At 40.9% G+C, this 15541-nt stretch overlaps 2 protein-coding genes across 3 annotated transcripts in view; one reads left to right on the top strand and one right to left on the bottom strand.

Annotated features, from left to right (window-relative positions):
* The window catches only part of LOC307120608 (histone H3.2), a gene marked incomplete at its 3' end in the record, with an annotated part of 447270 nt that overhangs the window by 323832 nt on the left and 107897 nt on the right, over positions 1-15541 (bottom strand). The gene's annotated exons all lie outside the window — the stretch shown is intronic.
* Positions 1-15541, top strand: part of LOC307120113 (Fc receptor-like protein 5) — a 315523-nt gene that overhangs the window by 298513 nt on the left and 1469 nt on the right. Inside the window, exons 5-18 of one of the 2 annotated variants that reach the window (XM_079806983.1) lie at positions 9599-9877; positions 9974-10258; positions 10334-10612; positions 10700-10963; positions 11573-11815; positions 11914-12021; positions 12206-12286; positions 12390-12440; positions 12560-12610; positions 12726-12800; positions 12877-12954; positions 13167-13220; positions 13439-13498; positions 13635-13700. In XM_079806983.1, coding sequence (XP_079663109.1) covers positions 9599-9877; positions 9974-10258; positions 10334-10612; positions 10700-10963; positions 11573-11815; positions 11914-12021; positions 12206-12286; positions 12390-12440; positions 12560-12610; positions 12726-12800; positions 12877-12954; positions 13167-13220; positions 13439-13498; positions 13635-13700 — 1974 coding nt within the window. The remainder of the gene's footprint in view (positions 1-9598; positions 9878-9973; positions 10259-10333; positions 10613-10699; positions 10964-11572; positions 11816-11913; positions 12022-12205; positions 12287-12389; positions 12441-12559; positions 12611-12725; positions 12801-12876; positions 12955-13166; positions 13221-13438; positions 13499-13634; positions 13701-15541) is intronic. The other variant, XM_079806982.1, reaches the window with a different exon arrangement.

The raw sequence follows: 15541 nt of genomic DNA, 5'->3' as shown, positions 1-15541 counted from the left end.
GAATGATTTATTAATAAACTAGAGTTTTCTGAGTATGTGTGGTGTGAAGATGAAGTTGAGGATGCTGATCATCTCTACAGTAGTGAACGCACGGGCGCTTATAGAGGGAAATGCACCTTTCAAATGGATTACATCAAATGTTTGGATTGTTTTTGTATTGGTTTGTTTAAAAGTAGACATTTCAATCTTCCTATAGGCCTATCTCTCATGACTGTGAGGCTAGTAGCCTATATGCTGAGTTTCGGTTCATTTATGTGACGCTCCAGTTCTTCTTGCAGTCGAATACGGAGCAACTTTCTGCTCTTAAGTTTAAGTTATTGTGTGCACTGTCGAGTGATTCAGATTTGTTGAGTTGGCAGCTGTTATCTTGTCACAAATATTGCTTCATTGCGCACTGTTGGCATCGAGTCTGGTGAAATGTAGCCACACTTTTGATCTTTTCCACATCTTTTTCATCTGTGGGGGTTGGGACGCTTGCCCCCTATTTAAAGGGAAAGTTCACCCCAAAAAATAAAACTCTGTCATTAATTCCTCACCCTCATGCCGTTCCAAACCCGTAAGACCTTCGTTCATCTTCAGACACAAATTAAGATATTTTTGATCAAATCCAAGAGGTCTCTGACCCTCCATAGGCAGCAACATCATTGCAACTTTCAAGGTCTAGAAAGGTATTAAAGACATTGTTAAAATAGTTCTTGTGACTCCAGTGGTTCAACTTTAATGTTATGAAGCGACGAGAATACTTTTGTGCGCAAAAAACAAACAAAAATAACGACTTTATTCGACAATCTCTTCTCTTCAACGTCATTCTCCTACGCTTTTCCCGTAGTGTAAACAGTGCAGCGCTTCCTGGCTCTACGTCAGAATGCTGCTTCATTATTGGCCAGCTTCTGCGTCAGCATCACACACACACACACACACACACACACACACACACACACACACACACACACACACACACACACACACACACACACACACACGTGTCATGGGGCTCACATGGACAGCATCAGACAATGGTAAGCCAGCGTTCTGATGTTGAACCCGGCAAGGTTATTATAGTTTCGCATTTTTAAATTAGTTTTTATTTTATTATCGTTTTCAATTTTGCTACAAATTTCAGTTTAGTTTTAGTTAGTTTTATAAATTGTTTTGTTAGTTTTAGTTTAGTTTTTATTTTGTAAACACATTTCTATTTAGTTTTTATATATTTCGTTTCAGTTTTAGTTTGAGTAATTATTAGGGCTGAAACGATTCCTCGAGTAACCCGAGTTACTCGAATTCAAAAAATCATTCAAAAATACACAAGCTTTGTGTAATCCATTTAACTACACACAGTCATTTTGCAGACAGACAATTCTTGTGTGAGGACTAGTATACACTGCGCATATTGCGGTTATATCCGCAGGTCAGGTGGGTAAAGTAATAAAAAGTAACATTCTAAAAATTGCGGGTGGATAAGATAATATTTAAAACGCTTAAGCTTAACATTTGTGGCAGTTCGCGGAACTTTGCGCATCAGCTGAAGAGAGACCAGCACTCGAAACACATAACCAGCATGAATAGAGTTTGCACATGCATCACCGTCATTGTGATGTGTATGTGAAATGTTTAATAGGACTTTATATACTTGATATCTCCGAAATACACCATTGAAATGTTCTCAAAGCTAAGCGCAACAAATAGCAGAACGAGCTGTAACTGTGTGCGCTCCTGCATTCACAGCTGCGTGATTTCATTGATTTGCGTAATTTTAATCTCACACTTTAATCACAGGCTATTTATAGCTCCTAACTTAATAAAACAAGCGGTGTTGCTATGATGAACGATTAGCGGGGGGTGGATGCACTTTCACACTGCATGCGGATGTGTGTTCCAGGAGTGGTGCGTCTGCAGGAACAGCCTGATCTCATGAAAATGCGTATCTACAGCACAAATTTTATTTATCATGCGATTTATACACCAAAATGAGTTTTTACATTGATAAGTTACGCATTTCATGAGAACGTGTTGGCAGGACGCCTCCCCCAGGGGTTATCATGCTCCCTCTGCATGTAATTGCACGTCGACACGGACAGCGACGCAGAAGTATAGATGAAAACTGACGGGTAGACTGTGGTGTAGACAGGCCCGGTTCCAGAATCAAATCACTGAGGGCAGGGGCGCAACTACCCAGTGCCAGGGGGTATGCAGAAACACCCCCCCCCCCGAGGGTGCTCCTGAAATCACTGAGGGTGCTCCTGAAATTGCTGAGGGTGCTCCTGAAATCACTGAGGGTGCTCCTGAAATTGCTGAGGGTGCTCCTGAAATCACTGAGGGTGCTTCTGAAATCACTGAGGCTGCTTCTGAAATCACTGAGGGTGCTTCTGAAATAACTGAGGGTGCTTCTGAAATCACTGAGGGTGCTTCTGAAATAACTGAGGGTGCTTCTGAAATCACTGAGGGTGCTTCTGAAATCACTGAGGGTGCTCCTGAAATCACTGAGGGTGCTCCTGAAATCACTGAGGGTGCTTCTGAAATCACTGAGGCTGCTTCTGAAATCACTGAGGGTGCTTCTGAAATAACTGAGGGTGCTTCTGAAATCACTGAGGGTGCTTCTGAAAATCACTGAGGGTGCTCTAGTAAAGTGCAGATAGGCTAAGCAACGGCTCCACCATAGCAGTGTACAGTGAGAAATGTATGATTATTTATTTACAAGTCATTTACCAATAATTGGAATTTCAAAAATACAAACTTTGATACAAACATTCTTCAGAATATCATCTTTTGTGTTCAGCAGAACAAAGAAACTCATACAGGTTTGAAACAACCTGAGGGCGAGTAAATGATGACAGAATTTTCATTTTTGGGTGAACTATCCCTTTAAGGCACCACAGGGTCGCTCACAATAATTTGCTGGAGACGTGGATATAAAAAAAATATACGTTTTATTAAAGATCAAATCTTTTTGCAAAAGCACATAATAAGAATATAATGCACTTTTCACGAGTTCACACTTATATATAATTTATGGAGAGTAGTTTAAATGCGTATTTGGCGTGCTGTCCGGGGGGAGGGCTTCGAGCTCAGAATTTGGCCCGAACCCAGAGTACCCCCCCGTATATGTAAGTGGCTGATAAAATAAAAGTGTGGAGAAGGGGTGGTGGAGGGATGCTAGAAAACTGTCAATGAATGGAGGTAAGACTGCTGCGTGTATATATACCTCTTACTGTTGATTAGCTGATTGCTCTCCACCTGTGTCAATTATCTGAACGTGCTCCTCCCGAACTATGTTTATAAAACATCATTTCACGAGTTCACACTTACATATAATTTATGGAGAGTAATTTAACTGCGTATTTGGCGTGCTGTCCGGGGGGAGGGCTTCGAGCTCGGAATTTGGCCCGAACCCAGAGTACCCCCCAAAAATGTTAAAGCATAGGACAGCCGCCTGGCTAAATACCCCCCCAAAAAAACGAGCTTGGCGGGCTGGCATTCGAGAAGGGCCTGGTTGCTTGACCGGTAAGCCCCTGAGGGTGGTTGTGGCGCATCGTGCCGGGGGATTGCCTGCAAGAGAAAACGGGAAAAGAGAAACATGGGAGAGGCAACAATATTAAAAACATTATTAAACACTTCCTTGCTGCGTGGAAACTTCCCACTCTGCATGGAAACATCGACTCTTCGTACTGCGTGGAAACTTTCCGCTCTTTCGTACTGCGTGTAAACGTTCCACTCTTTTGTACTGCGAGGAACTTCCTCTCTTTCGTACTGCGTGGAAACTTTCCGCTCTTTCGTACTGCGTGGAAACGTTCCACTCTTTTGTACTGCGAGGAACTTCCTCTCTTTCGTACTTCGTGGACACTTTCCACTCTTTCATACTGCGAGGAACTTCCTCTCTTTCATACTGCGAGGAACTTCCTCTCTTTCGTGCTGCGTGGAAACTTTCCACTCTTTCGTTCTGCGTGGAAACTTTCCACTCTTTCTTTCTGCGTGGAAACTTTCCACTCTTTCGTTCTGCGTGGAACTTCCACTCTTTCGTGCTGCGTGGAAACTTTCCACTCTTTCGTTCTGCGTGGAAACTTTCCACTCTTTCGTTCTGCGTGGAAACTTTCCACTCTTTCGTTCTGCGTGGAAACTTTCCACTCTTTCGTTCTGCGTGGAAACTTTCCACTCTTTCGTTCTGCGTGGAAACTTTCCACTCTTTCGTTCTGCGTGGAAACTTTCCACTCTTTCGTTCTGCGTGGAAACTTTCCACTCTTTCGTTCTGCGTGGAAACTTTCCACTCTTTCGTACTGCGAGGAACTTCCTCTCTTTCGTACTGCGAGGAACTTCCTCTCTTTCGTACTGCGAGGAACTTCTTCTCTTTCGTACTGCGAGGAACTTCCTCTCTTTCATACTGCGAGGAACTTCCTCTCTTTCGTTCTGCGAGGAACTTCCTCTCTTTCATACTGCGAGGAACTTCCTCTCTTTCGTTCTGCGAGGAACTTCCTCTCTTTCGTCCTGCGTGGAAACTTTCCACTCTTTCATACTGCGAGGAACTTCCTCTCTTTCATGCTGCGTGGAAACTTTCCACTCTTTCGTACTGCGAGGAACTTCCTCTCTTTCGTACTGCGTGGAAACTTTCCACTCTTTCGTACTGCGAGGAACTTCCTCTCTTTCGTACTGCGTGGAAACTTTCCACTCTTTCGTACTGCGAGGAACTTCCTCTCTTTCGTACTGCGAGGAACTTTCTCTCTTTCATACTGCGAGGAACTTCCCCTCTTTCATACTGCGAGGAACTTCCTCTCTTTCATACTGCGAGGAACTTCCTCTCTTTCATACTGCGAGGAACTTCCTCTCTTTCATACTGCGAGGAACTTCCTCTCTTTTATACTGCGAGGAACTTCCTCTCTTTCATACTGCGAGGAACTTCCTCTCTTTCATGCTGCGAGGAACTTCCTCTCTTTCATGCTGCGAGGAACTTCCTCTCTTTCATACTGCGAGGAACTTCCTCTCTTTCATACTGCGAGGAACTTCCTCTCTTTCATACTGCGAGGAACTTCTTCTCTTTCATACTGCGTGGAAATGTTCCACTCTTTCAAGCTGTGAGGAACTTCCCCCTGTGCTGCGTCCATGGAAACTTTCCATTTCTTATTGGAACCTGAGAACATAAGAAGAAAAAATATGAGTGTTTGATCGGGATATACTCACTGTGTACAAGTCAATAAGGGTTTGGTGGGCTTTTTTGATGTGGGACCGATTGGTCCGGATATAGCTTTGGAAAGCGTCAGAAGACCATCTCCCGAGAGCTTGGATCTGCTGTTGGGAGAGGCCTTTTTGAGCTGCTGAGGTTGCTACCCCAATACGGAAGGAGTGGCTTGAAAGTTCTTTGCTGGGACCCCTGATATTTGGAGAACAGATTTGAGGTGTTTCTTTGAGGATACCAGCGTTATAGGTTGTCTGGTGTCGGGACGGGTGGGCTGGGAACTTTGAATCCCTTTGATCATTGAGAGGTTGGTGAATTGTTTATCTCGGGGGAGGAATCGCCATACATCAATTGTGGTGATTGAAAGGAGAGAAAAATCATGGAACGGTATGTTTATAAGAGAAGTGAAATGCTGTAAACATCTCCAGGCCGTCATGTAGGATTGAGGTTTCTGGGAAAGAACATCACTGCTTTGGTAGTGGAGAAAATTAGCCATAGAAACTGAACTCCTGTGAAAGCAGAGGGAACATCACTGCTGTAGTAGTGGAGAAAATTAGCCGGAGAAACTGAGCTCCTGTGAGAGCAGAGAAAATGGCACTGCTGATGCAGTGGAGAAAATTAGCTAGAGAAACTGAGCTCCTGTGGGAGCCAAGGGAACAGCACTGCTGTAGAAGGAGAAAATTAGCCAGAGAAACGAAGCTCCTGTGGGAGCAGAGGGAACAGCACTGCTGTAGTAGGAGAACATTAGCCGGAGAAACGAAGCTCCTGTGGGAGAAAAAGGAGAAAAAGTTAGATGGACAAATGGAGAAGCGCATTGTGTAACCGAAAGGACTCTTATTTTGAAATGTTTATGCCTTATTATTGCAGGATGCTCATTCAAATTCATATGAGAGAGATAAAACAACAACAACCTTTATATCTATAGCACGTTTAAAAACGACATGAGTTGACCAAAGTGCTTTACGCTCTCAACGGTACTAATAAAGCATTGACAAAACACCCCTACATTAACACGCAAAACACAAACACACATCTCAAACTCCCAGTCCTTATGGGCAGTTGTAAGCAAGAGAGAAGAGATGTGTTTTCAACACAGATTTAAAACGTCCTAACAAGTCACAAGATCTGATATGCCGAGGGAGGCTATTCCAGAGGCGTGGCGCAGCCACAGAGAAAATACAGTCTTACAACTGTATACACCGTTTTCTTTACAGTGATTTATATCGTAATATGTTGTCGTTGATACGAATTCGCTTTGCATAAATGTATGCTATTCATTGATTGTGAAATGCTCTGAACTCAAGCATTGTTCAAGCCAGTAGAACGCACAACGGTGCCACATTCAGGTTTTGAAACGTGATCGCTCACATTAATTCAGTGAAATCATAGCCTTTGAATTTCTTCTGTTTCATAATAAGATGGTAGGCTATAACTAATACAATTGGCTAATACAATTGATATGCTTGTTATACAATAGCCTGCCCTACTATAAGGTATTGATGTTTACATTTAAGAAAGCGGGTGCTTCCAAATACATTGTTCAGTTCGCACACGTCTATTTATAGTCACAAAAGCGAGTATGGTCGCACTGTGTTGAGCCCTGTGTGACCGAGCTTATGTGAGCGTCAAGTTGAGAAGCATTGAATCAAGGCGGTGATTATCCGCTGATTCCAACTAGTAGCTGATTGTTTGGCGTAATATGCCCTGTTGCATTGACAGCATTTTAGGGATTTAGCCTCACAATACGTTCGCTCGCTTTACCAGCAGAAAGTAAATTGATCGTTCATCACCACGGCGGCCGCGTGCGCATACATGATGAACGCACTTCTCCTGTGTGAAAAGTATCTGTCTGTACTGTAGTACACAGAGGCGGAAAGATTGCAAGAAAAAGTAAAAGAGTTGTAATACTTTATCTTAAGACAGGAACTGTTGTAGTTCTCCCTGTTGCAAGTCTGTGCTGTGTGCACTCCTTTACACTGTCCGAGCACTGCTCTCGCGGTTGGCTCGTGAATGTTTATGGAAGCGGCCAAAAGGGGTTTTTAGATAGCTTATAAATTTGTAGGGAAAAAGATTTTAGTATTGTAGAGTTGCTTCGAGCCGTGTAGACAGCGTGGGCGGGCGGGGCGAAGTGCCGTCCGTGCTAGAAAACTGTCAATGAATGGAGGTAAGACTGCTGCGTGTATATATACCTCTTACTGTTGATTAGCTGAGTGCTCTCCACCTGTGTCAATTATCTGAATGTGCTCCTCCCGAACTATGTTTATAAAACATCATATCAAAAGGGAAAAGCAATTCAATTACACAGTTCGACACATCAACAGGGACAGACCTGACGTTTGGAGCTCAATATAAAAGAGCCACGGCGTGACAGCAGGGGATACAGGGCACGTGAAGGCCTCCACAGCAAATCACCTTCCCATGCACCTGTGCACAACCACACTCACACACACACACCACAAGCCACAGCAACACTCGTGCAGGTTAAGACCGCCACCAAAAATCCCCCCCTGCCTTAGGCACTCGGCTCCTACAAGCAAGCACAAATATATTACACACAAACCACAAAGAAACACTAACAAGTAAGAAAAATGTGTTAGTTCACAACAGTAAAACAAGAACTGATGTTCTAGTCACAACTGAAACAGATTACCAATAATTAAATAAATAATCTGATGAAAACACAAACTGAGAAGAACTTTACAAAAATAAAGATAACCTGAAGATGAACTCACATGAAAGGTAATTCAAGAACAAAAACAATAACCAAAATAATATGCACCAACTTACCCTATTATACAAAAGGATCAATCTAATACAAAACAAACAAGACTCTCATTAATACATCCCTCCTTCCCAGCATACTACTGAAAATAAGGAAAGGGGAAAAGAATTAAGTATAAATCCACAACTAAACTCCAATAAACACAAAACAGAATCAAGTAAACAAAAGCAAACAACAACTCAAACAAAATCATTACATAAAGTACAATTAACTTCCATGAAGCACCCGGTAGCTCAGTGGACCTGAACCAAATCGGTACATTAACACTGATAATAATGCCTACCATCAAAGCAAACAGCGTCCCTGAGCGATCGCTCCACGCACCCCCACTGCAAGAAGACCAATCCTCAGACACGACTGGACTGTGTTTACAGTATCTGCAAATAAATAATACTGTAATCAACGAGACAAACGCTGCAATATTAACTGGGATTAATTAAATCAGTTTATACCTCTGAAGTATAGAGACAGAGCGTATTTAGGCCACGCCCACACCGGGGGGGAAACAGTCCAACGCTCTCCATTGACTTTGCATTGCGTGAGGCTGCCTCCTTATCATTTCGGGCTTATAACAAAAACAGAACAATGTCTAAAAGCTGATATGTGACAAAGTGTACAGCAAACAAGCTAAAAAACACAGAAATAAGGTTTTATAAGCTGTTGACCCAAAAAAATTTGCATTTAAGGAGACAAAAGTGGATAAAGGCAATAAAATGTGAAGCTTCAGCAGGAAGAATGGGTGAATTTTGGGATCCTGACACTCAGTATGTCTCAGTGTGCCTCAGTGTGCAGTAAACATTTCACTGTTAAGCCAAATATCCAAATGTCAGTTTTATATATTATATTTCCTGTCTCTGGTTAAGTTCCCCTCCAGTGGGCGTAGTTCTCACTGTAATATAACATCTCAATGGCCTGTATCCACTTTTTTGTCAACAGCTTATCAAAACTTCTGGGTTTTTTGTTTTTTTAGCTTGTTTGCTGTACACTTTGTCACATATCCGCTTTTAGACATTGTTCTGTTTTTGTTAAGTCAGAAATGAAAAGGAGGCGTATCACACAATGAAACGTCAATGGAGAGATTGTTTCCCCCCCGGTGTGGGCTTGGTCTTCAGATTATGACGCGTGTCGCTCTGTCTCTATAACAGCGGTCAAACAATGCAAATTCACAAACATACCGTAAATATACGATCTCTGATAACCGATCGGTCAAGCAGCTAACGGCATATTTCAGTCATATTTCAGCTGCGGGCTCATTCAGTTTAATGATCATTTAAATCAATATTTGAGGTTCAACACTTTTCTTATGCTCTTCAGCCACATCTGTACTAACAAGAGGACTGAAGCAATTCACTTTTAGTCATTATTTTTCTGTTCAGATGCAGGAGTACATATTGAAATTTAGTAGCAAGTTCTCTATTTTAGTATTGTCTGCATATTATGCACAAAAAACCTGTCGAACAACCTCTACAATATTATTACTCTGATATTTGCTGTTCCATGTGCATCAACATTAAGTCGTCTTTTTTTTGGGCAAAGACTCAGAATCAAGCCAGACTGAGTTTTCTGTTGCAGACAAATACTCAATGATGTGTGTAACGCAGCTGAACTCTGACTCGACTTGAGGATCTGAATCTGTTCTTGTTCTCCTGCAGATCTAAAGCCGAAGCCTGAACTCACATCAGATCCTGCAGGAGCTGCACTGACAGGAAACACAGTGACTTTGACCTGTGGCATGGGTCCGTCCACTGGACACTGGGACTTTTACCAGTACAAACACACACTGAACCCTGAGACAGAGAAGACATACACAAACCCCTACAGACTGAAGATTGATTCAGTGTCTGATGGAGGCCAGTACTGGTGTAGAGCTGGAAGAGGGAAACCAGTCTATTACACACAATACAGTGATGCACTGTGGGTAAATGTTACAGGTGAGAGAGAATGTAGTGTGTGATGCAACATATACAGATCAGAGACAATATCTACACAACGTCTAAAACTATAAATGCAATAATCTGTTTGTACAGTGAGTCCTAAAGCTGTGGTGACGGTACGACCTGATGAACGAGTGTTTAGAGGAGAAACAGTCACTCTCAGATGTGATATAAAGTGGGGAGGAGACACTGAGTGGACATACAGATGGGAAATAGAGGAAACCAACAGCCGGTATAAAAACACTGTCAGCCAAACCTCAACACAAGAGTTGATCATCAGCAGTGTTGAAGATGTTCACAGCGGTAAATACACCTGTACAGGACAGATGAAGACTCAAAGCTCTCAGCGCAGTGATGCTGTTACTCTGACTGTATCAGGTGAGTGTGTGTGTGTTGTGATCAGCTTCTCCATCAGTTTCTCTACGGCTCTGTAACTCATGATGTTTTGTTCAGCTGGAGCTCAGGCAGTCGTGCGAGTGTCTCCACAGCCGTGGCTGACTGAAGGAGAATCAGGGACTCTGATCTGTGAGGTTTCAGGCTCCTCTAAAGGCTGGACGTTCAGCTGGTTCAGAGATCATGATCATCTGTCAGACAGCAGCAGAGGAGCTGGAGGATCTTACACTCTCAGTCCTGCGTCTCTACAGCACACAGGAGTTTATACGTGCAGAGCAGAGAGAGGACGGCCAGCCTATCACACACACAACAGCAGCACACAGCCACTGTGGGTCACTGGTGAGGATTTGTGTTTGTGCTCGTCCGTATTTCTGTTTCATTGCAGTCTCTGTGTGTCAGTTTATATTGAGATTTTGCTCTTTTCAGGAGTTTCTGCTTCAGTGTCTCTGGTCATCAATTCCAGCAGAAGTCAACACTTCTCCTCTGACTCTCTCGCTCTGAGCTGTGAGGATCAGAGTAACTCTGCTGGATGGACAGTGAGAAGATACACAGACAAAGACACACAAACTTGTTCAAAACAAACAGGATCTTCATGTGTAATCGACTCTCTCAGCTCATCTGACACTGGAGTGTACTGGTGTGAGTCTGAATCTGGAGAGAAACGCCATCCTCGAAACATCACTGTACACGGTGAGTCCAACCACGCTTACAACTATAAAACATAATAAATAACATAAATAATGTGTTCAAGATGTAATATTTATATAATTAAGAATTCAGTCATTTGATTATGTGTTAAACTAGCTGAAAATATACAAATATGTTTCCCCTGCACAGTGGATATCAAGATTTCAACTTTGTAATAACATAAAATATTCAGATGTTTAGTATTTTCTGGAAAGATGTTTGTTCACCAAGTTTGCATTTATTTGATCAAAAATACAGTAAAACGGTAATATTCTAAATTATTATTAAATAGCAGTTTTATTTGTGAATGTATTGTAAAATGTAATTTATTCCTGTGATCAAAGCTGAATTTATCATCATTACTCCAGTCTTCGGTGTCACATGATCCTTCAGAAATCATTATAATGTGATGATTTGATCTTGAACTTACAGTATGTATTCAATGCATCACATCATTTTGATATTGCATCCTTACTGAATAAAAGCATCCGTTTCTCAGATTAAGGGTGAACATTTTGACCCTCCAGCTCTTAATAATAATTGAATATGGCTCTGATTAAGTTCAGCCTGTATCATCACTGCCGTCTGCTGATGTATTTCTTGTGTTTGTAGATGGTGAAGTGATTGTGAGTTCTGTTGATCCTGTGATTGAGGGAGAGACTCTGACTCTACACTGTTTACATCGATCTACAAACTCCTCGATCCTCAGCGCTGGTTTCTATAAAGACGGATCACTGATCCAGAATCAGACGAAAGGAGAGATGAGCATCACTACTGTCTCAAAGTCACATGAGGGTTTCTACTACTGTAAAACAGAGAGAGGAGCGTCACCCCGCAGCTGGATCTCAGTCAGAGGTTTCTGAATGATCAGTGATGATATTATTGTAATGTTATCATACAGTCTCATGTCACTCACGGACAGATGTGTGTGTTTGTCATGTTCTCCTCAACAGCTCGTCAATCACCTTCTCTTCTGGTCGTTGGTGTGTGTGTAGGATTGAGTGTTTGCTTGTTGTTCTTCATCTCACTGGTCCTGCTGTGGAGACACAAACACAAGAAAGGTGTGGAGAAGTTCATGACATGTTATGAAAGATTAAACCACATGAACAGCAACACATGGAAGAGACAGTTTCTGAAGTCTAGACAGCGACTGCATGATTATTAATAAATGAGCAGTTAATGCATCAGATAATGTGTGAGTGAAAACTCTTAAAGTGACCCTAATGATCTTCGTCTCTGTTATAGATCAGCAGCGTAACGTTCAACCGACGTCAGTCCCGAATCCATCTGGAGGATCTCGAGCGGAAACCTCTCCTCTGCAGTCCGGTCAGACTCCATAACAAATGATTTAATTGTATTTATTAATGTGTTGTTTTCTTCTTTGAGACTGCCTTGCTTTTAATCTTTTTCCTTGTTTGCTGTCCTGCAGATTCTGATCACATTAATAATGATGTGACTCCAGTGAATAGTGGAAATAAAGGTTGAGTCTTAAAAATGATAATAAAAAATCTACACATGTATCATAAAAAATCTGTATAATAATCAAACTATATCTGGTATGGTCACAAAAATCATGAAATCCTTGACTGTGCCTTTCAGACGTCACATATTCAGAGGTCACTGCTAAGAAAAAGAGATCCGTGGATAAAGGTTAAAAAACCCTTGTGGACAATAGAGTCATCCGCCATTAACCAATAACACTGATGCAATTTTTAGTTCATAAAATCAAAATAGATATTTCTTTCTAATTGATTTTTTTTTCCAGACAATACTATGGCAGAGCCAAATAATGTGATGTACTCAGAAGTCGGATCAAGAGTAAAGAAATGCAAAACCAAAGGTGAGGTCCTGTTTTTCTTGAAGTACAAGTTTCCAGCATGTTCTGCATAATCTGATGATTTTGTGTTCTGTATTAGATATTAATACTGCAGGACCCAGTGATCTGACTTACGCTCAGATCAATATACAGGACAAAAAGAAAAGCAAGAGCAAAGGTAAACACACAACAAACTGCATCTGAACATCAACTGTCTGAATGAACCATCACCTTAACTAGATAATATACAATGATTCTATGAGAAACCCTTTTATAATCATAAACTGTAACATCAGTCTGTGTTTACTGAAATGAATGAAAAGTTAATATTGGAGAAGATCAAAAACAGGCCAAGAGAGTCAGATGATCAAGCTGCTGTTCTCATGACAGGCGCTGGAATTGGTGATTTTCTGATTGAAATGAAATCTAAGGAGAAACGCAGAGGTAAATAAAGAGATGATGTGAAACATATAGCAGCTTACAGATCATGTGAATGTAAAGTATGTAAAATAATATATAATATTTGAACAGAAGCTGCTAATAAATGTTCATTGTGTTTGGAGAGGTGCTGTTCTCTCGTGATATGATGATGGATTATCAGTTATGAGAGCAGCTGCAGATGTGAAGCGTTGTGTTCATTCTCTGTGTCTGTTCACTATCAGGGAAGAGCAGTGAGTCTGGAGACACTTTATACTCTGAGCTGAAGCACGGCACTGATGGAGGTGAGAGAAACACACAGTCATGCAGCTTCACTGTTAAAGTCAAACCACTCACCGTAACTATTACACATCAGCAGATCTCAATGATTCATGCGACTCTTTGAGGAAGTGTGACAGTCATAACCTTTGTGTTCTTCAGGTGCTGATGCTGGAGTCGCTGATGCCACTTATGCTCAAGTTTTCAAGAAGAAAGCTCACAAAACACGTAAGAATTTTCTTATAATGATTTTACAATAATTGACAATAATTTCACAATTTGCACTTTCATGTAGAATATCAGTCTGCTTTAAGTGATTCAGTTCATTAGTGAGGATCATCGTGATCTTAAAGCGGTAAATCATCAACAGCATGAGCTCAAATCAGAGGTTTTTATTATCCACATTACTCAGCTAACAGGGAACGCTCATGACTTTGGCTAACGTTCTGTCAAGGTTCTCTCAAAGTTATGAACAAACGTTCTTCCAGTAACTTTAATAGAATGTTTGTTTATACATTGTTTGCAGGTTTTTTAAATGTGAAAGAACATCCTTGAAACGTTTTGTAGCCTGTCCCATAGTTATATTTCCTCACGTTTCTCTTAAATGTGTGTAAAGGTTGTGCTAGTGTTAGAATTAAACACTTTCAAAACAATGTTCATGAAATCACCACATATTCTCATTATCATGTATTTGATGAATGTTCTCATAATGTTGGCAGAAAACATTCTTTGAACAACAGTCATTTAAATATTAATTGTCACTAACTTGTCGACTTAAGCAATGGCTTAAAGTGTTTGTTCACCCAAAAATGAAAATTCTGTCATTAATTCCTCACTCTCATGAAGGTTGTTATTTTTGTTTGTTTTTGCGCACAATAATTATTCACGCTGCTTCATAACATTAAAGTTGAACCACTGGAGTCATGTGGACTATTTTAACAATGTCTTTAATACCTTTCTGGACCTTGAAAGTGGTTCTTTTTGTCCATAGAGGGGTCAGAGCTCTCGGATTTCATCAAAAATATCTTAATTTGTGTTCTGAAGATGAACGAAGGTCTTACAGGTTTGGAACGACATGAGTTTGAGGAATTAATGACGGCATTTACATTTTTGGGTGAACTATCCCTTTAAGGTTGGATGTTGCACAGCAAAATTCCCCATTTCATGAACAGCGCTCTGTGTGACCATTAGTGACGACATCTGATGTTAAAATCACTGAAGGAAAGAGGAGAAAACAGTCACCATGGAGATCAGTGTTTCCTGTAGTTGGGCTCTTGACTCTTGCTTTACTGTTTTTTCCTCTGGCTGCTTTAACAGTGTGTTCAGAAAACACATTTACTGTGTTTCAAGACAGAATAATATCAGATGATGTTGACTGTTAATTAATGGAGATATCATCATGAAGTGGCCTGATTCACTGATCAGAAGTGTGTTTTGTAATTAATTAATTTAAATATTGTGCTATGACCATGTGATAGTATTGTAAAAATCTGAGTTTCTGAAAAATGAAGCAGTTGTGAGCAGGAAGCAACAGTGTAATTTAGACACTCACAGACACAATCAGAAACTCAACGATGGCTGAATGTATTACCTTTTCCATTAGTCTCAACTCTAATTATTAAAAGTAGGTGTTTAAATCACTTTAATGCAATCATTTGACAGCCATTAAATAGACACGTCGAGCTGCATATTCATAAATCTCTTTATCAGTGCAGAATGGTTTATCAACCTGCAATTTCTGAAAGAGAAATAAACTCGCAAATGTGAAGAGGCCAACTAAAGCAAACACTGATCACCATAATGGTGACCCGAAATGAAACATTTTCAACCAAACCTTTGTTAATTCTAATAAGAACTTCTGTGACAAAAAAATAAAGTCAATCTGGTTAATAAGAAGTGAAGCTGGTAATCCTGTTTGTGGAGTTGTTTAAAGGTCCCGTTTTTCCTGTTTTTTTGAAGCTTTGATTGTGTTTACAGTGTGCAATATAACATGTGTTCATGTTTCACGTGTAAAAAAACACAGTATTTTTCACACAATTTACTTATCTGTATACTGCTGTTTTCACTGT

The sequence above is a fragment of the Gobio gobio genome, assembly GCF_949357685.1.
Source record: "Gobio gobio genome assembly, chromosome: 2".
Classification (NCBI taxonomy): Eukaryota; Metazoa; Chordata; class Actinopteri; order Cypriniformes; family Gobionidae; genus Gobio; species Gobio gobio.
This window is presented reverse-complemented; position numbering and strand designations above follow the sequence as displayed.